Source organism: Notechis scutatus, chromosome 2 (assembly GCF_049901735.1).
Source record: "Notechis scutatus isolate UNSWTSFEM ecotype Mainland chromosome 2, rNotScu1.2, whole genome shotgun sequence".
Classification (NCBI taxonomy): Eukaryota; Metazoa; Chordata; class Lepidosauria; order Squamata; family Elapidae; genus Notechis; species Notechis scutatus.
In genome coordinates, this window is record NC_142010.1 from 172,071,660 (window position 1) to 172,096,575 (window position 24,916).

At 38.0% G+C, this 24,916-nt stretch overlaps 2 protein-coding genes and 1 long non-coding RNA gene across 7 annotated transcripts; 2 read left to right on the plus strand and 1 right to left on the minus strand.

The window, feature by feature from the left end:
- Positions 1-253: 253 nt before the first annotated feature.
- On the minus strand, positions 254-13,019 carry TRMT10B (tRNA methyltransferase 10B). Of its 3 annotated transcripts, none has more exons than XM_026672949.2 (9): positions 12,697-13,019; positions 11,961-12,149; positions 9,499-9,607; positions 9,034-9,158; positions 7,609-7,761; positions 7,098-7,176; positions 1,908-1,975; positions 1,515-1,638; positions 254-561 (listed from the first exon to the last, which is right to left on the minus strand). In XM_026672949.2, exons 2-9 carry the CDS (start codon positions 12,123-12,125, stop codon positions 458-460), a joined length of 927 nt encoding a protein of 308 aa, XP_026528734.2. In that variant the 5' UTR covers positions 12,126-12,149; positions 12,697-13,019; the 3' UTR covers positions 254-457. The 3 variants fall into 3 exon arrangements, with proteins under 3 accessions (XP_026528734.2, XP_087813525.1, XP_087813524.1); XM_087957399.1 differs by having other exon boundaries at positions 12,693-12,833; XM_087957398.1 differs by having other exon boundaries at positions 11,961-12,146; positions 12,693-12,804.
- Positions 722-1,287, plus strand: LOC148132413 (uncharacterized). The gene is made up of 2 exons (XR_015747966.1): positions 722-838; positions 1,190-1,287. It is a non-coding gene; the product is annotated as an uncharacterized LOC148132413 (long non-coding RNA).
- Positions 13,020-13,931: 912 nt separating the features above from the next.
- On the plus strand, positions 13,932-24,737 carry LOC113415508 (uncharacterized). 3 transcript variants are annotated; one of them, XM_087957401.1, is made up of 7 exons: positions 13,932-14,167; positions 17,050-17,097; positions 17,257-17,430; positions 18,660-18,759; positions 21,403-21,533; positions 22,672-22,953; positions 24,491-24,737. In XM_087957401.1, exons 1-6 carry the CDS (start codon positions 14,114-14,116, stop codon positions 22,942-22,944), a joined length of 780 nt encoding a protein of 259 aa, XP_087813527.1. In that variant the 5' UTR covers positions 13,932-14,113; the 3' UTR covers positions 22,945-22,953; positions 24,491-24,737. The 3 variants fall into 3 exon arrangements, with proteins under 3 accessions (XP_087813527.1, XP_026528738.1, XP_087813526.1); XM_087957400.1 differs by lacking the exon at positions 24,491-24,737 and having other exon boundaries at positions 13,934-14,167; positions 22,672-24,473; XM_026672953.2 differs by lacking the exons at positions 17,050-17,097; positions 24,491-24,737 and having other exon boundaries at positions 22,672-24,473.
- Positions 24,738-24,916: the final 179 nt, after the last annotated feature.

The following is a 24,916-nucleotide window of genomic DNA, read 5'->3' on the forward strand; positions in this document are numbered from 1 at the left end:
AAACTGACATAACCTCAGCTCCTTTGCCTATGAGTGCAGGAAAAGCTACCCATTCATTTCATTATGAAAGATTCATTGTTTTCAGCAAAAATTCCCAGCACAAATGTCATGTTTTTTTAAAAAAGTGCAAATCAGTAATAAGTGCAGTTAATTGCAATGTAAAACGAACCATGTTTTAACCCTTCTAATAGATTCACCAAGAATAACCAATGAGGGACCCAGTCTTTTCCCCAAGAAGTACAGTAAGCAGAAATGAAGATCAATTAAATAATCATTTACTCTCCCCACATGTCTATATACAGTAGTGTTGGAGTCAAAGCTTCATAATTTACAACTGGAAATTTTAAATCACTGTAGTCCAAAATATCTGGAATGCAATTGAGTAAAGGAGACTGTTGTAGGTTACCAAAAGCAGACCAAATCTTGTTTTCTCATATTTGTATCCAGAACCCTTTTGTCATTGTGTGTCTTTGAAGACGTATCCCTTTCCAGGAGAAACTGCGGCTTTAAGTGCTTCTTCCCAGCTCTTTGTATCATAGAAAGTTGATAAGGCATCAAACACTAAAAGAAACACATTGGATAATTACAACAAAGTCATGAACATTACAAGGAGGACAGAATCCAATCATGGCATAACAGAGCTTCTATGGAAACAATAGCCATCCTCTGTATTTCTAGACTCTTATTTTCCAACAATAATTTAAATATGTTAATAAGGAGTGTGCAAGATTTGTGGTCTTTAATACAGCATGACATTCAAGGCTTTCGTACTTTGCTCAAGGTAGACCTCTACTGTTTAATGCCTATTTGCCCATTTCTCTTCGGACAAGTCCGGTATGTTACCCGTGTTTCTCATATAATAAGGCTGGGTCTTTTTTTTTTTTGAGCCCCCCAAAAATGGCTAGGCCGTCTTTTCGGGGGTGACTTAATTCCTCCCCCCCGCATCTTAGAGCAGGCGGTGACGGCTTGGATGTTGACCTCGGCGTTGGTGGGGCAGTTTGTATCGGGGTCAATGCAGGCAGCACCATATCCGGGTGTGCAACAAAAGTACTTCCTAACGGCAAGCCCCCCCACCATTTCGCATGTTTAATATAGGCCTTAATTTGGGGGGAGGGGCTTAATTTCATTTCATGCCTATAAAACATGCTGGGACTTCCTATTGGGGGAGGCCGTATTGTTGGAGAAACAGGGTAGGACTATATCTACCTCAGGAGCAATTTCTGGAACATTTCATGTGATACAACATTTTGTGCCCTAAAAAGTACAATAAACAAAAATGAAGATCAATTCTGTCCGAGTCCAAAACTCCAGTGTGCATAAATCAACTGTGCAACCATTGTCAGAAAGATGTAATTTTTAAAAAAAAAAATGGATCAACATCATCCATGCAAGTTATCAGGAGTTGATTTGCAACAGCTAATTCCAACTATAAATTGAATAGGAAATCTGATGGTAATACCATGCCTGCAAATAGATGGCAGTAAATTCTATCAACAGGTATGTGCATTACTTACCTTGGTTGATTGCTAAGGTTGTTGAATGGTAATTTTTTGCATTGATGTTTTTTACCATGTACTCTTGAATGGGCAGTCGTGCTGTCTGCAGATGTCTTTCCTGGGCAATTTGGAAAGTGAGTTTCTACAAAAACAAATTATATATACTAAAAGGAGGAAGGGAGGAAATGATTCTTTATGCCAGTTTTTTTTTTAAAGGACTACATCTGGCTATTAGATTCTTTAAAAAGCTTACTATGCCTATCCTCCAAACCCAGAAGCTCAATTTTAATCATGTTAGTGAATTATACACAGGAAAATTATATTTGGGATTAGATATGTTCCTGCAGTTCACCACTAAAATACTGCCTAGCTATTTCTGTAAGAATATCATTATATGTACAATATACTTACTTTTTGAATGCTTTCATCCACCAGCCCTCCCAAAATATGTACTTTTTGTGGATCAACTTCCTCAAGAACTAAAATGAGAAGGACACAAACAAACATCTAGTAATAAAGACAGATTGCATGATATCATTCTCATTACCATATTCATAATCTTGTTGTGTTTTGCCTATCCACAACACCTTTAGCAGGAGCCAGTAATAAAGGCAAAGAAATACAGAGAACATCAAAACTGGCAGTAAAGTTATAACAGTTATTATGAATGGGAAGCATTCAAAATATACACTGTCCCTCTACATGGGGCTACGTTTGAAAGTCATTCAAAAACTGCAGCTGGTTCAGAATGCAGCACTGATAACTACATGTGCACTAAACTGATGTAATATCATCTCCTCGGTAGGATCATTAAACTCCACTACTTTTGAGTTGCTCCCAGTATGTTGGTCACCTACAAAACCTTCATAGTACAAGACTGGACTACTGGTGGGACTTCCTATCTATCCTTATTTCTGCCAATTCCATGAGATCTGACAGATAGGCTTGTTCTGAGTTCATCCAATTGCACAATAACATCTACTGGTATTTAGGAAGCTTAACTTCTGTTGCTGTGTCTGCTTGTGGAACAATCTACTACTTATCCCAAAATTCAGAAGGACTAAATCCCAATGGCGAGTAAAATTTTAGCTTTCTTCCTGGACATGGTCAAGAAGCTAAGTGAACCCCATTTTAGGGGATTATTGCAGGGAATATGTGTGCTACCTGGGTGTGATGTGTTTCAAGTTTCGTTTATGTTTTTAACTATCTAATCATATGCCAAGAAGTGGAGAAGAACAATAGGTTGATTTTTTTTTAAAATGTATGTTGAGAGTGGGTGAAAACTTCGTTAGTCTCCTTTCGTAATACGTTTAACTCAATTAGGCACTAACTGCTCTGTCACTGGAGGCTTTGGCAGCAACATAGTCCTACTAACTAGCTCAAAAAATATATATCAAAATTTCGGGGATTTAGAATCTCTGTCCACTTTCTCCAAGAAATGCCATATATTGCATCTGTCAAGCACCAGAGATTTCAGGAGATCCAGGCAGTTCAAATGTGTATAAAGCTTTATTATAAGCTTGAGCTCTCTACAAGAATCTGAACTACTAACCGTCAAGGGAAATTAGAAGTTAAAAATAGAAAGGAATTCAAGGTGGGCTGGCCTATGTCTTGTGGGCTTGATGGTGCGTGTGACCCTTTCCTCAGGCTCAGCCTGGTCATCTCCTACAGCATCTGCCCCATTACTATTCCAGCAAGGTTCCATGACACGACTAACCCTTTTTCCATTTCCTTTTTCATCCAATCAGAATGTGGGAGCTTTGTTTTAGAGTAGGTGTGTCCAACCAGCAGCCCAAGCAGCTGCTGATCATGCAGCTCTCCCAAGATTATAACCTTTTAATATTATGTGATCTATATACTGTACATTAGCTATATTGTATATACAGTATTTTATGTGTCCCAGGACAATTCCTCTTCACTCAATGTAGCCCAGGCAAGCCAAATGTTCTCTACTATACAGCTAAACTTAGTAGGTAGTTTTGTAATGGAGAGGCTTCTAAACACTCTTTATATCAAATTCTCTTCTCAAAATCGGTCAAAATATGGGATTTAGGTGTTCTATAATACAACTGACTTGGTGGAATTAGTTGGGTCTATAGGGAAGCGGGGGGGCAAGGTAATTGCTTCTTCTCTGTGCTGCTACAATACATTAACTCTCTCCCTGAGCCAGTTAAGCATGCAGTAAAAATTAATGTTATTCTACCTTAATTCTCTGAATTGTGTAGCAATCTTTAAAAAAATGACTAAAATCAGAAAGACTGAAATAGAATGGCTGCTAACTGTTAGTCCTCTGCCTTGGTTCAAAACAAAATGTCTAGGTATGCTCAAATATATTAAAATTCTGCCCAGCTAAATCTATAAAACATACAATACAGAATAACTATAATAATTATGGTTTCTATCTGACCGAATTTCTCCTTGCCTGCTTTGTGAAGGGTTTTTTTTCTCCTTCCCAGCTCCAATAAGCTTACTCACTGGACTCTTTTGAAGAATTCTCCTTCTTCATTAAAAAAAATGATTCTTAATTATGTTTTTATCTGTCTGCAAAACTTTGCTGTTTTCCAAAGCTTGCTGGTGCTGTCAGCAAGCTTGTGTTTAGCTGGTGATGTTATTTTGGCTAAATAAAATATTAAGTGCTGGTACTTGAGTACTGAAAATGAAGGGAACAATGTTATTTATAGATACCATTTACACTATCATTTTCTCATATCTCCAGTAAGAGTATTTCTGGCTTAAAGTGCATCAAACTAAACTACCATCTGCTTAATATTATAGATTTTTCTATTTTGAGATATACCTTTCTAATTGTTGGTAGTAATTAGCTCTATTTTTACTCTAAAGGTTACTATATATTCCATGCTAGTCTATATTATTTGATGATCTTTTTGAAAAATAACACCAGAACAGCAGTGCCCAACCTTTCCACCTTGGCGTGGCAGGGGGAGGCATGTGAGTGATAGGCGCACACAGGCACACACAGCTCTGTTGGAGGGAGAAGTAGGCCCGCATGCCCTCCACTTGAGCGAATGGAGCTTCACGTGTGAGAGGAGGGCACTTGTGCTCACATGCGAAGCTCCACTCGTGTAAGCAGAGACCGTTGTGCACAAAGCTCCATTTGCGTGAATGGAGTTTCACACGCAAGCCCCCTCTGCTCACATGAGTGGAGCTTTGCGTGTGATCACAAACGCCCACCACTCAAGAGCACTCTGCTTGTGAGTTCAAGGGCCCACCACTCGTGTGAGAGGGGCTTTGCGTGCATGCGCTTGCCCGCCATTCACATGGCCCAGTTCCAAACAGGGTGCAACCCAGTGGTGGGCCGTTGCCCAGGGGTTGGGGATCCCTGCAGTAGAAGGTCTGTAGCTTCTGTTTAGGCAGCCTTTAGTGATTTTAAATCAACATTTAATTCATTTTTTATATTTCCTTAATAGGAAAGGCTTGGTATTTTAGATTCAGTTATTCTTCCTAATCCAGGAGTTTCATAAATATTCTAGAATTAGGAACTTGATGTTACTCACAAGGTCTATTAACTTAGCTCCTTCCTTGTTCAACTTATACATGAATTTATAGGCAAAGAAATTTTCAAATCCAAACTTTCAGCCCTCTAGAGTAACAGACATGAAGTCCCCACTCTTTTTTTATGGAGATGATCATTTTAAGAATTTCAACTGGCCTCAGATGATCACTTAATATTTTTGTGCATTACTGCAAGGAAAATCACCTTGGAATATATTTCCAGAAGACTAAAGTACAGACAAGTTCTCGACTTAAAACCGTTTAGTGACTGTTAGAAATTACAATGGACCTTCATATTTTCAGGTTTTGACAGCCTCCTACTCCCCCCGCCCAGATCACATGATCAAATTTTGGAAACTTGGCAACAGGCAACATGATCGCAACTTGCAATATTTTTTTTGCTGGGAACTGGTATTAACTTCTGGTTTCCAGCAAAAAATGTCCATTGGGTATAATGGGTTCTCTTAACCATCACAGTGTTCATTTAATGACCATCAAAATATATAACCTCAATTCTAGACTCAATTATGCTTTTAAGTCAAAAACTAAAACGATCTTTCCTAAAACATTTAGGAAGTTTCACTGGGGAGTTTTAAATCCAGGTGTAGTCCTTCAAGACTCAGGATCATGGGATACAGGTATCAAATCTGTATTCTTGTGGCCTCAAAGAGATTCTTCAGCTCTTCTATTTTTTTCCCCACACTTTTCAGCCCTAAAACTATTCACTGACCAATGCTTGGCTCAGTTGCTTATAGATCTCCATTACATTTTACCCAAATTATAGGATGATTTTTGAGGAAATAGTACAAACTAAGTCTATTACAGCAGTGCTTAAAGCTCTAAAATGTGTATTCAATGCAATTTTACGGCTAAAAGCTGGCCAGATGAAGAAATAACCTTATTATTCATTTTCCAGTTGGGTTGATCCCATTAGCCAATAAATTCCAGTTGTTTTGGATTCTAGTGAATTTTAGAACATTCCTCAATTTCCAAATTTCCTCAAATTTATGGTGGCTGGGAGTTATCAAACAAAGGATCTTAGATGCCTGAATACTAGAATGAGAGAGGCCTTATTCAAAATTCATCCCATTACAGTTTAACCACCCTAGATGGAATTCAGCTAATTATGCTGACTCACTGTCTTCCCCATTTCAACAAAGACTCTTCTTCAGAGCAAGGTCAATAGTTGGCCTTTAGCATTTTTATATAGGAGAGTTAATAAAAGATCCTATAGCTAATCAGACTTTCTGTTGTGATGGTTCCATGAATCCATCCATCCATTCATATTAACAAGATTCCATTTTTCTTTGTTGTTACATGCCCGAGATCAATCTGAAGAATCTTATATTATTTCCCTTCTATTAGATAACAAAAGCTTTACTACAAATAATATAACAAAGTTTTACACAGAAGCTGTACAAACAGCTGACTTCTGATCCATACTTGCTCCACTGATTTTTGGAAATATATAAATAAATTTCAATGTAGTAACAATTTAGATTATTAGTTTTTAAAATATAATTTATAACTATGTGGTTTATTTATTGCATTACTGTATTGATTGAATACCTAGATTTAGATTTTACTTAACATTCATTTTATAGTACTTTTTAATCTTATTTTATAGTTCTTTTATGTTATCTAATGTTAATTTTTAAGTGTTAGTAAGAGTCCACTGCTGCATTATTTCAGCAGTGCTGCAAAAACCTTTAATTGCGAGTCCTCACCCCACCAATCAAAACAGACTAATTTTTGGTTCCCAGCCACAGTATTTAGAGAAAGAAGTGCATATGCAACCACCACAAGCTTGCATTAGGTTTGGCTGAGTTATAGTTATCCCTACTTACTGCAATTCTGCTACTACCAAGGACCGAATTCACATAACATTTGCTCAGTTTGGCATATAAAGCTGCTTGTCCCAGCTGAACGCTAGAATATATAGCATTGGTTGACAGTTCATGAGGTGGGTGTAAAATAAGTGGAAACAAGTTGCTCATTTGAAACATACATTAAGAAACCTCAAATCCAATTATTACTCATTTAAAATAATAATAACAAATTTTAAACAATCCCAAAGTTGCAATATACCATTATCAGAATCTGGTGTGAGATATACAATCATGTCCAAAGGAAATAGGTCAAGATAACTTTCTGCAGTAACATCCATCTGAAAAAGAATGTAACATACGTAAATGGAATTTCAAAAAATCATTTTAGAAAGACTACTTGTGCAGGAATTAGTGTGCAATTTTGGGGAAAAAATTGACTATCCATTACTGTTCTATTGAAAAACACATTTTGAATCAAAACAGCATTTTAGCCCAATTTAAAAGTAATAATATTTTACAACACTATTGAAGATATTAAACTACAGGATTTCTTAAAAAGCAACTATTCTGTGCCTACTCACGTTGGGACTGCAACTCTGGAAGGTACCACGTTAACCATCGAGAGAATATTATGGGAAAGGAAAGAAAAGCTACCAATTCTATGTGTTTTACCTTCTATTGATAAGAGCAACTTGAAGAAAAAGTATTTTCCTTTAGTGTCATCACTTGGAGAAAGCTAAAGCAGAGAGAAAGAGGGGAAATATGCTTACCAGATAATTGGCAAATCCATCATTCATTCTCAAGCATGCTTCATAAATAGGACTATTTTTCACAATTCCTGTGAGGTGGAGCCAAAAGGGCTTTTGAGCTTTCTTGTTAGACCCATAAAGCCGCCTAATCTGTGCAGCAAGCCGACTTATTTCCTTTGAAGAAGGAAGAAAAGCCTCAAGTGAGTTTGTTTGTTTTTTGCTTTAGGTGCTTATACTGGGAACATATGTCTGGAACCCATTATTTAACAGCAGGATTATACATTTCTTTCTAATAAGGTACAGTAATTCTCTGCCAAACTGAGAGTTCTCCATAAAGTATCAAATTCTATATGAGAATTTGGAAATGTAGCTCATTATATTTACATCTTTAATTGTTAAGTTCCCACATACCAATTTATATTAACATATTTAATAACTTGAGGTCAGACAAAAGCTACGGAGGGATTTCACGAAGCATATGAATCCAAGAACTTTGCATTTTATTTCAGGCTGATGTAAATTTCCTCCTGAGCTGTTTGGAGAGCCAGTTTGGGGTACTGTTTAAGGCAGTAAAGCTGGCTGGGGAATTCTGGGAGTTGAAGTCCGCCAGGCTTAAAGTTGCCAAGGTTGGAGACCCCTGGTTTAAGATACCCAGCTACAAACCAGGACACTGTAAGTTCTAGTCCCACTGTGAGCACAAAACTAGCTGTGTGATCTTGGGCCAGTCACTTTCTCTCAGCTCCAAGAAGCAGGCAAGGACAAAGCATTTTTGAAACCTTGCCAAGAAAACTGCAGACACACGTCAAGGCAATCGCCAGGAATCAAAACTAACTCAAAGGAACCAAAAAAACCCTGCTTATGAGCATCTCAAAACACTGGATGTCATGCTCTTCCCTATGTGATTGCAATACACATTTTGATCTCGCAACATTGTCCTCATCAAATTTAATCCATCTATTGCCTTTCAGTGGCCCTAAAGTCCTCCCCCTTCCACTTCCAGTACACCCAATCCAAGAGGTAAATCTTAGAAAATATGCTTAAAATCCGGCCAATCCCAATGTTTCCTCAGTTCAAGAGAACGTAGTCATATAACTACAAGCAAGGTATAAAATCTCTCACGGAATATTTTTTCTTCATCCATCATTCAATCATTTCCTTTTCTGTGGATGCTGCAGAGGTGGTATTTCCTGCACTTACAGAACTAACAACTTACATTCCAGTCTGGGCCTAAATGTTCAGGAAGCTTTCTATTGTTCTCATGAGGAAAAATCAAATGTTCACATCCACCTTTCTAATTTTTATGGGTACAATTCCTTCAGTCAACATAGCAAATAATTGAATGCAACCTCTTCAAAGTATTGTGAAATAAGTACTCAAGAGCAGAGGCACACTCACCAGCGCTGAAAAGTAAATTCCATTTAAAAAGAGCAAAAAATATAAAACTACCTTCTGAGTCATGTGACCGGTCAAGCTCATGTCAATACACAGCCGAGGACCTGTTGCTTTGGCTTCTAGAAGCCGATCTTTTGCAATGGCTTTTAGATCTCGCTTACTAAGTTGAGGAGCAGTGCCTGAAATAGAGAAAAGAGAAGGAAAAAACGAATCATCCAGTTGCTCACCACTGAACGATGTTAAACATACAGGTGAGGCATAAGCCATGATTTTGCCTTTTTTGAAAGGCACTTCAGTGCCTATAAATCAAAATCTCTCCCAAAATATATGTTCCCCAGGCTGCCTACACTTCCTTCCAAGTGAACATTACAAAACGTTAGCTGTAGTAGAGAAGCCTGTTTCAGAAAACCTGACCACCACTCACAGAAAACCAAAGTAAAGTTCCTTGAAATTTCAGAGTAGAGAGAGCAAACTATTTTTTATAGAAGATGGACACAGAAATTATACTGTTTCTTGTACCTTTTTGTTCAGCATGCTTTGCTTTACGTCGTTCTCTTTCACATTTTCTTTTATCCTTCTTTGCAGAAACAATCTTCTCCCAGTGTCGTTGTTTCCTTAGAACATTCCTCTTAATATAAAGAAAAATAAACAGACATATAAGGGAGGAAAAGAAACCATTTGCAAAGTTTTTCTTATTAGAACTAGATATTAGGGGGTGCATGTGTGTTTGTATGTGAATATATTCCATTGTTTAAACTTCCCAAACTTTGCATATGACATCTAATGCAGCTTACACAGTAGCTATTTCTCCTCTTTTTCTACTCTCATACACAGAAACTGTTACAAATTGCAGCTATTTTACACAGATAGAAAGGAATACATAATCGTGTGCTGTATTTTCTCCCAGATAACTATTAAAAATGACAGAATAATTAAGAGTTAGTATCTTTTTCTGCTACTAAAAATGATGGGAGTACAGTATTATTTGCTTAGTGCTTTCAGTCAATAGCAAATGTAATGTTTAAATTGCATTTTGGCACACTGCTTGCCTTTCTAAATGCATAAAAGATCTTTGTGGAAATCCAGGAAAGATCTGCTGTAGAAGTATTTTTGAGCAACATTTTTATTAATATGGTTGGCTGACAATCAGCCAGATGTTTAGATTGGATTTGGCATTTTTTTATCCATCAATTTAGTTCTTGCCAAGGACCTGCTTATTATGATGATGATGGTCACAGAGTCAGCCAGATGTTTATTGATACCCTGTTTCCACAACAATATGGCCTCCCCAATAGGAAGTCCCAGCATGTTTTATAGGCATGAAATGAAATTAAGCCCTCCCTCCAAATTAAGGCCTATATTAAAACATGCAAAATGGGGAATGGTGGGGGCTTCCTTAGGGCAGTACTTTGTTGCATACCCGGATATGGTGCTGCCATGCTGACCAATTATGCCCCACCAACGCTGAGGTCAACATTCAAGCCATCGCGCCCGCCCGCCCAAAGACGCAAGGGGGGGAATTAGTCACCCCCAAAGATGGCCTAGCCATTTTTTCAGGGCTCAAAAAAAAAAAAGAGAACAAGAATAAAAGAATAAAAATACAATGCAGGGACGATAGGCACGTTAGTGCACTTATGCACGCCCCCTCTACTAACCACTTAAGTATGATCCATGGAAGTCAATTTGTGACTGAAACTGTGAAAATTTGTAGCTGAAACAACTGAATCAGGTAGAGTGTTCCAGACTTTGATAACTCTATTACAGAAATAATATTTTTACAGTCAAGTTTAGAACCATTTACACTGCGTTTAAAGCAGTTGTTTGCGTGCGTATTATTGCGATTAAAACAAAAAAGTCATTTATAGGTAAAACATTGCTACGTATAATTTTGTATGCAGTACCTAGGTCTGACCACAAGGGATGCAGTTCTAAATTATCCAATCTGAGAATTTCGAGGCTAGTAGCATAAGGAATTCTATTGTGTACAGAAGAGTGCAAGACTTTTCTCACTGCTGATCCCGCTCAATTGTATTGATGTCAGATATATGGTGGGGATTCCAAACTGTTGAACAATACTCTAAGATTGATCTAGCATAAGTTTTATAAGCTCTAATTAGCAATACAATATTTCCAGGAAAAAAAAACAGTGCAAAATTAAATTTACAACTCTTAATGCTTTTTAAGCTTGGATTTAGTTTAGATTGGATTTGGAATTTTTATGCATCAATTTAGCTGTTCCCAAGGCCCTGTTTATTATTATGATTGGCCACACAGTCAGCCAGATGTTTAGACTAGATTTGGCATTTTTATCCCTCTTTAGGATCTTTAGGCCACTGGTAACAGAGAAAGGCTCAGCTGATGTCAACATGACAACTTTTTGGCACCAGCTTAAAACTTTTCCATTGAGCCAGACATTTGAGAGCAAATCTGTTTTGGTTCTTGTTTGAATGTGTTTTGTATTGCTTAAATGGTCATTGTAATGTATTATGGTAATTTCCCATTTTCTTCCTATTGTAGTGATATCTTTTAGCTAAAGAGCAATAATGAGCTATTTCAAAATATGTAAACTAAAGGGAAACTGAAGTAAACAAAACCTTTATTGCTACCTACAAACGGGGAAAGTAGGGATAAAAAGAGTATTCATTCACAATGTGTGAGTACCTACCTTACATATCTACAAGTATGCCTTTAAACAAAGCCATTGCTATGAGACTTTTAGGCCCTTCCTCAATGTAAAATATGATCCCTGTGAAACACTAAGATTCACAATAGAAGAGAATTCTTTATTGGCCAAGTGTGATTGGACACACAAGGAATTTGTCTTGGTGTAAATACTTTCAGTGTACAAGATACATTCGTCAAGAGTCAAGAATCATAAGGTACAACACTTAACGATAGTCATAGGGTACAGTAACATGAAACCACATTAAAATTGCCCAGATTTGTTTTTGATATAAATGGCTGAAGGCCACTTTACATACCGAACACCAATTCTCATTTCCTGTAACCTGTTCACTGGATCTTTCATCATTCCCATCAATTTCCAGAAGCTCAAATGCATCCCAGAGATCTTCCCCATATCCATCTCTGTATTGATCACAACCTCCACAGATGCTTTTCTCTGCTTTCTTCTCAGGATTAGTCATTTGGGGGGGGGGGTGTCCAAACTGCTGTGAAAGCATAGGAAAAAAATGACGTTAAATGCTGGGCCATAGAATTTAATTGGCAGAAGTGAAAACTGCTCTCATTCTAAAGCAGGATAGTTTTATTCTGTACTGACTGCAGCTTCTGGCTACTTTTCAAAAGAGCCTCAAGTAAGCATGTTATAGTAATCCAACATTGAAACACGAAAAGTATATAACTCACTCTGTGTATTCACCCTTTATTCAGAAAAGGGGAAAGGGTGTGAACCAGTCTTAACGGGTGCTGATTAATAGCACGGAAAGGGAAGAATAATGCATTGCCAATTCCAGATATGTAAAAGAAGACGCACTGGTATTCAAACGTTGCCTGAGAATTTCAGACTCATGCAATTCCTCCTGCCATATAAGGTCTTAAAGACATGTCTTCTACTTAACATTTCATTGCACAAATAAAATCAGTGTGTAGTTCCCCCCCACCCCCCAAAAAAGATAAGCAAAATGTGCTTTACAGATAACTTCTTAAGTACTTTTAAGAGTCATGAATTATTTTTCAGACTAAACGTCTGTTACTCACCTCCCTCTAATAGCAATTTCTCAATTAACCTTTCTTTTGCTCTTCCGGACACTTTTTGATTCAATTACGAAAAATTCGCTCCACGCCGAGCTATTTCCTTCATCTATCTATCTATAAGGCATCACCCAATGAGACTTCCCTCTACCGGGAACCAGCTGCATTCTGGGAATGGTAGTTTTCATCGTGGGCGACGGGACAGGATTATCTGATTCAAGATTGGGCGGATGGGAGCGTGCGTTGCTTTGATTTGGAAAACCACGGGGGAGGAGTGTGAATTTGATTCGCTGGCCATCCGTTGTGAAATGCCATCCTGAGTTGGATTTCTACAGGGAAAGCAAAAATACTCTTTTCCATTCCGAAGCCTATTCGCAAGATTATTGTTTTTCGGGCCAGTTTTGATTTATCTTTTTTTAAAAATTTAATTATAAGTCGCTCAGTAATTAGAAACCAGGCGATCTATCTGTGATGTGATTGCCATTTCATGTATGCATCAACCATGCTTTACCTCACCTATACCCTACAAAGGGAGGAGCAGAAATATATTAACCACACATTCTGAGTGCACATATTTATTTTATTGATTTGATTTGTGAATCGATTACAAGATAATAGGTGTAAGAATAAACATGAGTATGAATACAGGAAATAGATACGAATAAATAGGACAGTAGGCACACGCCCCTTAATTCACTGCATAGTTCGCTCAGGTGAATAAAGATTCACACAATTGCGGTGTTCACATAGGTCTCTCCTCTAAGATTGAAGCCTAACCCGACAAGCTGCCACCTGCATGCTAGTAAACCATAGATTAGGATAGTCCGACTCTTTCCAGAGGTTTTGTGTTTCCTTACAGATCTAGATATGCTATTACCTTCAATTTGTAACTCCCTACGTTGTTCTGTGTCTTCACCGCACATAATAAAACATCTAAAACTGCCACTACCTATCAAAACACATGATGCACCCACAATAAAACTAGATTCCCCCCTTTTAGTGGATATTTTCAGGTGCATGCAGCTAGAAACACTCATAAACCGCTTTTGGAAAATAACTTAAAAGGTGTTCCAGATGGGAAAACAGCAGCGTGGCTTTTGATCTGAAAGCCGCTTTCTGAAACCCTACGGTCACTTACAAAGAGAAAAAATCCCATTATTAAGCGAAGCTGGAAAAGTGAGAGGCTTGCTCCGATTTCCATCCATTGCATAACTCTCCCTCTGGTCTTTTCCTGCCATTGGTTACAAGCCTGCAACTTCCCCCTTTCTGTTGCAATTGATTTGCTCCTGGTGATTTTTTTCTTCTTCTTCTCTTTACGATTAGAAAAGGGGGAGGATTGGTAGACGCGGTTTCTTCCTATCCGAGACTAGAAACCTGAAAGTCCCAAACTTCTGTTCTTGCTCTTTCTTTGGGAAACACCATAATGAAGCCGCTTCTCAGCGGCCTCCTGCAGCTCTGGCCTCGAGGATCTGTTTCGGTGAGTGTTACCCTCCTCCATTTAGCCACTTCTGCAGGACTTCATCATCTCCAGTTAGCTTTTCTTGTCCAGCGAGAATCCCCCCCCCCCCAAATGTCCCGTTTGCTTCAGTTCTCTTATACTTCTCTTCCCAAACTTCCTTCCAGATATGCGGTGCAATCTTTGGGGGAAATCTTTCGAGGCAGGAAAAAAACATCTGTTTTTGCAACTTGGATTCTTTTTGCAAGGCGGCGTTTCTCAACTTTGCTCCACTTTGAAGATGTGGGAACTTCAACCCTCAGAGTTCCCCAGGGACTGAGGAACTGTGGGAGTTGAAGTCCACAACTCTTAAAAGTAGCTGAGGTTGAGAAACCCAGTATGAAAGGGTCCAACTATGCTGTAAAAGGGCAGCGGTGGGTACAAAATTGTGCCGGGCAGAAGACCTATTTTGAGTTGGAGAATTAGCCAGCTGTGATTCAGAAAAGGAATCTAAGATGGGAATGGCAAACAAACGGGAGCTGGGGGATTAGCTTTCTTGGGCTGGGTGCTTTTGGCTGGGAATTTAAAACAGCAACAGGTAGACACCATTCTCTTCTAATTTTCAGTTAAGGCCCACAAGCCACCTCAGACTCTCAGAGAGTGGGGGCAATGAGGCTATAGGGACAGGCAGCAGGAGTTTTTTCCTGTTGGTTTCAGCTTGAGAAAGAGGTCTTGGATTGCCCCAGGTGATGTCTTCATTCTGGATGAGAGGTAATTCAGAATAATTCAGGGCAAAATTCAGAACATAACTGCGTTAAGAAACAGATTGTACCTAGCAGTTGTTGAAACTGGGTGAACTGCATGCATTGGTGCATGTATAAGCGCACCAATCGTGCCTACCGTCCCTGTCCTATTGTTTCTTTTTTATTTTTCTTATAAGTCTCTATCGTGAGTTCAAAACTATGTTTATTCTTATACCTGTATCTTGTAAGCAATTGACAAATAAATACAAAAAAAAAAAAAAAACCTATTGGGAAACGTGAGTGTTGCAAGAGGTGACTGCATTTTGCAAGTATTGTAGGTGTGCCTCTAGCTCAGTGATCACCAACCAGTGGGCCGGGTACCACTGGTGGTCCACAAGAAAATTTTGGTGGTCTGCAGAGAAATGTCACCCCCAAAGCAATTAATCCAGGCTGCGCAGGAACACAAGGCTGCACTGCCCACATGGCCCATGGGAACACAAGGCTTGCATCGCTTGCATTGTGAACAACACGAGGTAGTGAGGGGAGGGGGGGAAGAGCAGAGGGGGGGAACTTTCTCCACTTGCCCCATTTTTTCTTCTGCTTTTGGCTGCATGCAAGGAAAGCCGCAAAAGTCTTTCTTTCTCTCTCTCAAACTCCGTCAGAAATGAGTCTTTGGGACCCTGCAAGGCATCCTCTGCGCCAAGAGGCTGCGCCGGCACAACAAGTCTCTCAAAGACTCATTTCTGGTGGAGTTTGGGGAGAGAAAGAAAGACTTCTGCTGCTTACCTTGCATGAAGCCAAAAATCTCTTCTCTCCCCCCCACCCCAGAACGGAGCTGGAGACGGTATCCTTCAATCCCAAATAAAGAATGATCGATTGGTAGGAAAACGGGGTGGGGAAGTTTACTGCAGGTTTTTGTGGGGATTATCCCAGGGTCTCTGGTCCACAGGATTTAAAATTATGAGTTTGGTGGTCCCTGAGGTCCAAAAGGTTGGTGACCACTGCTCTAGCTCATCTTCCCTATTGCATTTTTTTCTTTGGAAAAGTTGGATTTGAGTGAGCTTGTCCGGGAGGTTATTAAAATTGCCAAAGCAGATAATTAAAAGTGCCTGCAGACTGATAAAAATGTATATGTGAACATTCATTGAGTTCAAAACTCAAAATGTTTAAATAGTTTTTGTGTGAATTTAAATATATAATTCAATAAAGCATGCCAATTTAAGACTTTGCAAAATTGCACCACTTAAATGTTCTGATACTGTCTGAATATACCTGTTTGCAGACTCAGGGCTATGATCAGAGTGTATCAATATCATTTGAGGGTTGGATATTATATGTTATTTATATTAAGAGGGTGAGGAATGGGGAAGGCTACAGGGACAATTTTAGTTATAAGAGAGTTTGCATAACTAAGACTCCACCAATTTAACCTTTTAACAGGAAGGATTTGGACACTATTTTTTTCTGTGTGCCTGAATTATGTTCGCTGCAGGTTTTATTCTGATCCATAGTCTACCATTTCTCTTTTCCATTTGACCTAAAAGGAATCTTCAATGTTTGTTAGCCTAATATCACAAATATCAGCTTCATTGGCAAAAAGCAGGTACAGCTCTTATGCAATAACTCACTACCTAAAAAAAAAATTTCCCAAGGTATTTTTAACCGTTTAAAAAAGAATTTTTTATTTATATTTTTTCTTTGTCTGTATTTTTATTTATGTGGGGGATGGGTTAGGTGTCACCATTTTAAAAGCAATTTTAAAAAATATGGCTGGTCTGCCAAGTGCCCAAATTTGATGACATGACCACAGGAGCACTGCAAGGACCAGTCATAACTACCATTGTTCAGCACTGTTGCAACTTAGAATGGTCATTAAATGGGGAGTAACTGTAATTGCAGTTCTCTAAACCTATGTGTTCATTCATCTTTGCTGCTACTTCTTGGAGGCAAGTCATTATAATCATTTTAAATCCAACAAACTCATGAATCTCTTAAGTCCTGTTATACAGTGCCTAGATAACATTGCACAACAGACAGTAAAACCTATTTGAAGCCTATGAAAATGAAATTTTTCTGGGAGAAAAGGACTTTACTGACAGGGTGGGGTGAGTTGAGTATGCTTTCTGCCTTTTTTATAAGAGATTCAAAGTTAGTAAATGTTTTGTAACTTATTTTTCCCAGTTCTTCAAGCAAATTTGTCATTGGTTAGAATTCATCCCATTGAACAAGGTAGTGTGGATAACTTTACCTGCAGCACTGCCAGTTATAAGAGTTTCAAGCAATAAATAATGCAGTTCCAATTTCACTAAATTTGGAGAGCACTGATAAACTATATGCCATATGTACTTTATTAAATGCAATACTGTATTCTATATTTCCGTATTGTAGCTTCTGCCACGAACCATGCCAGAGAGATATCGGGGGAAACACCTAAGTGTAACCTCGAATCATGCATACCACACAAAAGGAGAAAACACCAAGCCAACTGAGCGGTATCCAATGCCCAATAAAAAAGACCTACCACACGATATAATTGAACACCTGGAAGAAGCAAAAGTGACGGTAAAAATCAGCTGGGGGAAAAAAATCAGTTCGTAGAATTGTGTAGTATCTTTATGAACCTTCAACGTAAGTGTTCTTCCTATACACCTGATTAGAGTTTGATCATTATCAGATTAAAGAGACCTTAATGGACAACAGGTTTCTAACTCTACATGTGAATCTAACGATTAAAGATGAGGATTTGATATGCTATCTAATACATGTTCCTTATTCAGCTGAGTTATGCCCTGAGGTTTAAAATAGGCTGTGGTTAGATGAGAAATAAGATCAGAAAGAAAATACTTTTGTTTAGCCCTTTTCTGTTCTTCTAGAATCTAGGTTAGTTGCTGCCTTTCACAGCATAGTTGAAAAGGGACATGACAATGAATGGCTTCATCAGGTGCTATTTATTTGTTGTCATTCAGATATTGTAGCCCCATCATGCCACCAAGCCAGAAGAAGCACATCAGTCCTGTATCTTCAGAAACCTTCTATAAACCTCAACATCTGGTAACAGAAAACTCCCAAGATGAAGGAGCACCAGTTGTGCTTCAGTTCTCTTAGTTATTTTTCAGGCTTATTGTTTTGAAGCAAAGAATATTTGCCAGAACTTATAAAACTGCCTTAAAACAGATCAGGTCAGCTTATTTGTCCACATAGCCCAATATTATTTAACTGGCATTTGCTTTCCATTTACTTTACATCCTTCCCCTGAGAAATTGTTTTTTTTTCTGCTTAAAAAGCCTCAGTTGTAAAGCTCAAGTCCTTTTGCTAGGATGCCTCACAAAGAGAGAATTGAGATCCCTCAGCAGTATCCTTATATTGAAACCTCAGCACATTGTTTCAAAGATTTTACAAATATTCTCAGGACTTATTTAGCATCTGCTAGAATGCAGGATCCATATCTGATTTCTCTCTCTTAAACCTTTTCCTCACTTAAGCATCATGTGTGCAAATTGAGAATCCAGAAGAATTAGAAAGGAATGTTATTAGCACCAGCTAAGTTGTTGTCTTCCTTCAATGGCTTGGGAGGTAGCTGTCTCAAAATGAAAACTCACCCTGCTATTTTTTAGAGGAGAGCTATCGGAACAACAACAAATCTGAGAACATTATGGTTCATGAAATACTAGTCCCAACAGAATGTTTTGATAGTAAATGGGAAGAATAATTCTGGACTCCTGAATATTTCCCCGAATAGTCTTGAATGTGATTTTAAGGTATCTGACTATTTTCCCCTCCTTGATTCTCAGAATGGATTTTTGCCCAATGTGTTTAAAGTGATGGCTAATCGACCGGAAGAATTTAGGGTATTCTTTGCCTATCATGATGTCATCATGCACAAGAAAACAGGTATGAGTAGCAGTCAAACATGGATGTTTTGAAGATATTTTTCTAAGCCAATTGCACTAGATTGCATTCCAGATGTGTTCCTAGAATATAGGTGTAGTTCAAGAACCATTGAACCAAAGAAAGTTAGAGCCAACAGACTATTAAACTACGGTGATATCAGGAAGCTTTAAAATCATCTTAAGGTGATGCAGTAGGGCTCTAATTCAAAAGCAATTAACTTCATAGGATACTTCAGTAGGGAGCTAGCTCTGAACTACTGAATGCAGTTTTCCATGTTCTTTATCTGAATGCTAGAACCTACTAAGACTGCTGATGGCCTTTTTGAGACTATTGTGAAGCTAAGAAGGGATTTTATGAAATTCACAATACTTGTCACTTGTCAGAGTAAGGCACTTTTCACCATAAAGGCTACAACTTAGAATGTGAAATTGGTTTTCTCTGGCAGTAGAAGTGGCTGTGGCAGAGATCCTTTACCATCTCATTCCTGTATAAAAGGCATGTCTTTTCTTGGCTTAAATGAATCACCTCCATGAACAACAACGCAACAGGATTTGATTTTAGAATCCTGAAAAATGGCTATAATCTGACAAAGAGGATAGTCACTTTTCAATACGTTTTTTATTTTCCAATAATGAATGAAATAGGGTACCAAATGGTCAACAATAATTAGTAATCTGATTAGATTTTGGGGCATTAGAACAGGTCTAAAAGGATAGATGTATGACACTGTTCTATCTCTTAGCATCATCAGTTTATTTCTGATTTTTATCTTGGTTATAGAATGTCAGATAAGTGTCAAACCTATGCATAAAGATTGTTGCCTTCTTCCCCTAAAAAAAGGCTGTTGTTGCTTCTCTTAAGATTTAGTCATTTGCCTAATGCTGAGAATGCAGTTCTATTCTTGCTTGATTATACTTGACTTAACTGTCTGTTGATAATGACTGTCCACATTGACATATGATTTCTGGGGAATGAGTGAATCCTGTTGTGGTTTTGACTCTGTAATGTGTATTTGTACAGTACACTTTGTGGCAAGTGAGGCTTCTTTCAGGATTTAAAGAATATATTTATTTGTCAAGCAAGTATTAGATAACAGGTATAAGTTTAAGCATGGTTATGAATGCATGAAATGGATACGAATAAAAAAGAAACAATAGGACAGGGACGGTAGGCACGTTGGTGCACTTATGCATACCCCCTACAGACCTCTTAGGAAAGGCATGAGGTCAATAGTAGACAGTCTAAGGTTAAAGTTTTGGGGGAAGAAACCAGAATCAGGTAGTGTATTCCAGACATTAACCACTCTGTTGCTAAAGTCGTATTTCTTGCAATCAAGTTTGGTGTGGTTTACCTTGAGTTTGTATCTATTGTGTGCTCTTGTATTGTTGTGGTTGAAGCTGAAGTATTCATTGACAGGTAGATAATTTTATGTACTATACTTAGATCAGATCGAAGGCGGCATAATTCTAGGTTGGCTAGGTCTAAAATTTCAAGTCTGGTGGCATAAGGTATTCTGCTATGAGTAGAGGAGTGGAGAACTCTTCTTGTGAAATATTTCTGGACTTTCTCGACTGTATTAATATTCGTTATGTAATGCGGATTCCAGACTGATAAGCTGTATTCAAGTATTAGTCTAAGCAAATGTTTTGTATGCTCTAGTTAGTAGTGTGATATTACCAGAGAAAAAACTACGCAGAATTAGGTTAACAATTCTTAATGCCTTTTTGGCTATGTAGTTACAGTGGGCTCTAGCACTTAGATCATTAGAGATGAGTACTCCAAGGTCCTTGACAACCTCAACAAGGTCTTGATTATTCAGCTTGTATTTTATTTTCTGATTTTTTTACCGATATGTAAGACAGAGCATTTGTTTGTTGAGATTTGAGGTTGCCATTTGTTTGACCATTCTGACACATAGTTGAGGTCATTTTGAAGGGTAGCAGTATTGTCAATGGTGTTGAATAGCTTTACATCATCAGCAAACAGAATGCAGTTGCTCTTAATATGATCACAGAGGTCATTTATGTAAAGTATAAAGAGAGTTGGTTTTAGAACGCTGCTAGGGGGACACCACTGTTGACAGGTACAGGATTTGATAGGACGCTCCCAATTTTGACCATTTGTTATCTGTTTGACAGGAATGCATCTATCCAGTAATGCAGTTATCCCAGAAGATGGCAGATAGTAGTATATAATTATTTTAAAAAATACCTTATTTTGGCTCCTACTGGCATAATAAAACATTAACATGTTTTTTAAAAGCTGATCTTGTATAACTACATGGTATTAGGGGATACCCATCAGCTTCAGTGGTGGTAGGCTACCAGTTGAACCAGTCGAAAAAAGCCTCTGACAATAAACTGAGGGGGGGAAAAGGCCTCAACGATCAGCTGAGAGGAGAAAGAAGAGAAAAGCACAGGATTGCCCTCCCACCCTTGAGCTTTTCTCTTCTTTTATCCACTCAGCTGATTGGCCCTGCAGGCCTCAGCTGGTGTGGGGAAAGCTGTGTGTGTGTGTGTTAGGGGTGTGCACATGTGTGCACGAACCAGTAGTGGAACAGGTAGGATCCCACTGCTGATTAGCTTGTACTTTGGTGAATCTGCCCTGAGATTACTCACCTTTTACAACTCTCTTCCTCCACAGGAAAGCTAAGTATGGCTGACAAAGAGCTCATTGCTGTGACTGTGAGTACTGTAAACCGCACTCTCTACTGTGTAACTGTACATAGTGCCTCACATCGGAGGTACTCCAAGAAACCAACTTTAGCAGATCAGGTCAGTCCCCATAACTGCCTTGTTTGCCTCTTTCTTTTCCCTCATGAGAATCTAGTTGTATGAAAATATCTGTAAAATTAAGAGAAATGAATAAAAGAAATGGGTCTGTTTGCTTGCTTGCTTTGTTTGTTTGTAGGCTGTCCGAATCCATAGAGACTCTGGGCAGCAAACAGTTTCACTATGCATGCATTTATTGCCTGCCCAACTCCATAATGTATGAATCTTAGAAGTGCACATCAATAAAAAGCAGAGCACCAAAAATGGATAAAAATAAGATAAAACCAAGATAACGAACCAGTCATATCGATGCACATAATTGAGGTGGGCATAACAAACATTCAGTCTCCTAGCAGGAAAGTGTGTCAACTTACATGAAAGCTCAGTGCCCAAGAGAAGAGCCACATCTTAATTGCGCTAGGAAAGGCTAATAGAATTGGGGCTGCCAACTATCCCAAGATAGATACAGCAGCAGAGAAGATACTTCTTCCAGTTCCCACACTGCCCCAGAGACAAGACCTGGAGCATGCTTACCCTGTGTAATCTAGTAGGATAGGCAGAAATAACCATGCAGCCCTGCTAATAACCCAGCCTTGTGTCATGTAGGGCACGGGTCTCCACCCTTGGCAACTTTGAGACTTGTGGACTTCAACTCCCAGAATTCCTCAGCCAATATGGCTAGCTGAGGAATTCTAGGGGTTGAAGTCCACAAATCTTAAAGTTGCCAAAGGTAGAGACCTCTGATGTAGGGCTTTATAGGCGATAATGTGAATTGCATCCAGAAGCCTGTTTGAAACCAATACAGCTTGTGAAATTATGATGCTACATGAGTGTAGAATTATGCCCAATGTTACCCATTTGCTGTAGTCTGGACCTATTACAGCTTTCAGATGGACTTCAAGAGCAGCCTCATATAGATCTCATTGCAGAAATCTAGCCAGGAAGTGACTAAGGTGTGGGTGGATTTCTTGTATTTATATACAATAAGTTCAAAAAAAGCAGAAGAAACAAGTTGTACAAAAAGAAGCTTGCTCTAAATTCAGATGTTCCATAATTTTAAAAGATAGCACCTTAAAAGAAAGATGGAAAGTTTATTGAAGAAAACAAAATAAAAAATGTCATGCCCTTTGCTTTTCTGTAGGTGGCTGTGAATTGGAAACTGGCTGATCTAAGTGATCGGGAAGTGGCCATGCTTGAGTTTGCCCTTGCTGTCTGCAGAGCAGATAATATAACAGAAGAGCACTTTCAAAAACTGGAGGCACATGGATTTGACCGAGAAGATGCCTGGGACATAGGCTCCATTTCAGCCTTTTTTGCCATGGCAAATCGCATAGCTCTCTTCACAGATATGCGTCCCAACCCGGAATACTATAACATGAATAGAGAAGAGGACAAGGTCCAATCTTCCAAATAAAGTTTGCTGGTATTTACAAGAATATTCGCTCCTTGGTGCTATGGCTAAGTCTGACTAATGGGCAACACTACTTTCTATTACAAGCAATACTGTACTTTCAAACAGGTTTTTTATTTGGCTGATGTAGCACGTCTTGCTTACTTTCATACACTTAAATATTTTCTACTCATGAGAGAATCGAATTCTAAAAAATAGGGCTGATTTTATTTTTATCTTATAATATTGAAACCTAACTTAAACAATCCTTTCGTATCTCTGAGCTTTTCTATTTTGATCAGAAACATTGATTTTGGGTTCAGACTGCAATTTGGGGAGTAACATCATCTTAACTGCTGTTATATAATTACACTGATCAGAATACATAATTCTGTCTGTAACTGATTTGAGGTGATTAGTCAATAATTTTGACTATAGTCTGTGTTTAATAATGAAGGAGACATTAGTACAAAAAGGTACTATGCGATTTTACCTGGCTTTAAAATGTGTAATTTTAGATTTTTGTCATGAATCAGGAATATTCTTACCTTGATGTTATAAATTACATACCATAAAACATCTGTAATTCAAATATATTTGAATGTTTATGGTAATCCTTGATAAAACTATCTAAGCCAGGAGAGTTCCCATTAATCACTTAACAACAGCCTTGGTTACCAATGGAATTTTTGGATTCGACTGTGATTGTAAGTCAAGGGCTATCTATGGGTATATAATTTTTCAAAGATCTTAAATAATAAGTGCTGTTATTGGTATTTTAAGTAATTGAACATAAATATATTGATTTCATACATCACTTATCTTTCTAAATTTATTTCCTAATAAAGTTCAGAATCATATTTTTGCTTTCAATTTAGAAGTGGTATTCAAATTTTGTTTTAAGTTGCATGTTTTTTCAGTTGTGGGTGTTTATACACCTTTGAGGAACTTATTTTTTTATAGTTTGCTTATGAATCTTTCTGATTTTTTTTTCTTAGATTTTTTTTCTTTTTAATTATGTTCCTTTAACACAGAGGTCTCCAATTGACAAGTTTGGGGACCCCTGCTCTAACACATTGTTCCCCACACAATGAATAATTAATAAATGCTAATGAATTCTATCATAATTTGTTTTCCATAATTTGTTTCTTCCCTCCTTCTAAAGAATGACTTATCTCATGTACATATAGCTTAATCCTAATTCAGATATTTTAATACTCTACTAGATCTTTTACTTAGTCATTCTAAAAAGTACTTATCAATAACATTACATTTTTTTAATATACAGTCTTTCATTTGTGATCATTTCCAGTTTGGCCAAATATCCAAGTTTGTTCCTTGAGTTTGCACCAGAGGGAGCCTTTTTCAAGTTTGCTTTTATTTCTATCTTGAATAATATAAATTGTTTCTTTTCCATATGGTTGCAATATTATAAGTTTAAATGAACACCTTCACTTCTATCAAATAATTTCCATCCTTCAGAAAAAGCCTTAAATGTAATTCTTTTCTGTAAGATAGTTTGTCTGTTTCAATAAACCAAACTCTGTCTCCTTTTCACTTTTTCCTTCAGTGTGCAAGCTTCCTGGATAATGTTATAAACTGTAGTGAAGTAGCCCCAAGCAATTTAACCATTCATGGATAATTAAAAATGGACAGTGATGAAATAATCAAAATGGATACTGGTGTGGGTGTGTGTGGTGCAAATATATATGTATATAGCATGTGTATATGTGTATTATGTATGTGTTTGGGTAACAGATAATCGGCGTTGGAAGGGACCTTGTAGGTCATCTAGTCCAACCCCCCCCGCCCAAGCGGGAGACCCTACACCATTTCTGACAAATGACAGTCCAATCTCTTCTTGAAAGTCTCAAGTGATGGAGCTCCCACAACTTCCGAGGGCAAGCTGTTCCATTGGTTGATAATCTTCATACCTTGGTAAATTTAAAGTAAAATAAAACAATGAATACTAAAGAAAAATAGTGATCTGAGTGAG

Bases quoted from the DNA above. Each gene is read 5' to 3' on its own strand.
- TRMT10B (XM_026672949.2), bottom strand. From the start codon at position 12,125: ATGACTAATCCTGAGAAGAAAGCAGAGAAAAGCATCTGTGGAGGTTGT. The intron at 7,762-9,033 runs GTAGTTTTATAT...CCTTCTTCAAAG, and splicing joins CCGGTCACATGACTCAGAAG to GAAATAAGTCGGCTTGCTGC. The intron at 562-1,514 runs GTAAGTAATGCA...TGTTTCTTTTAG, and splicing joins AACCTTAGCAATCAACCAAG to TGTTTGATGCCTTATCAACT.
- LOC113415508 (XM_087957401.1), top strand. From the start codon at position 14,114: ATGAAGCCGCTTCTCAGCGGCCTCCTGCAGCTCTGGCCTCGAGGATCT. The intron at 14,168-17,049 runs GTGAGTGTTACC...TATTTTTCCCAG, and splicing joins GGCCTCGAGGATCTGTTTCG to TTCTTCAAGCAAATTTGTCA. The intron at 17,098-17,256 runs GTAGTGTGGATA...TCCGTATTGTAG, and splicing joins AATTCATCCCATTGAACAAG to CTTCTGCCACGAACCATGCC.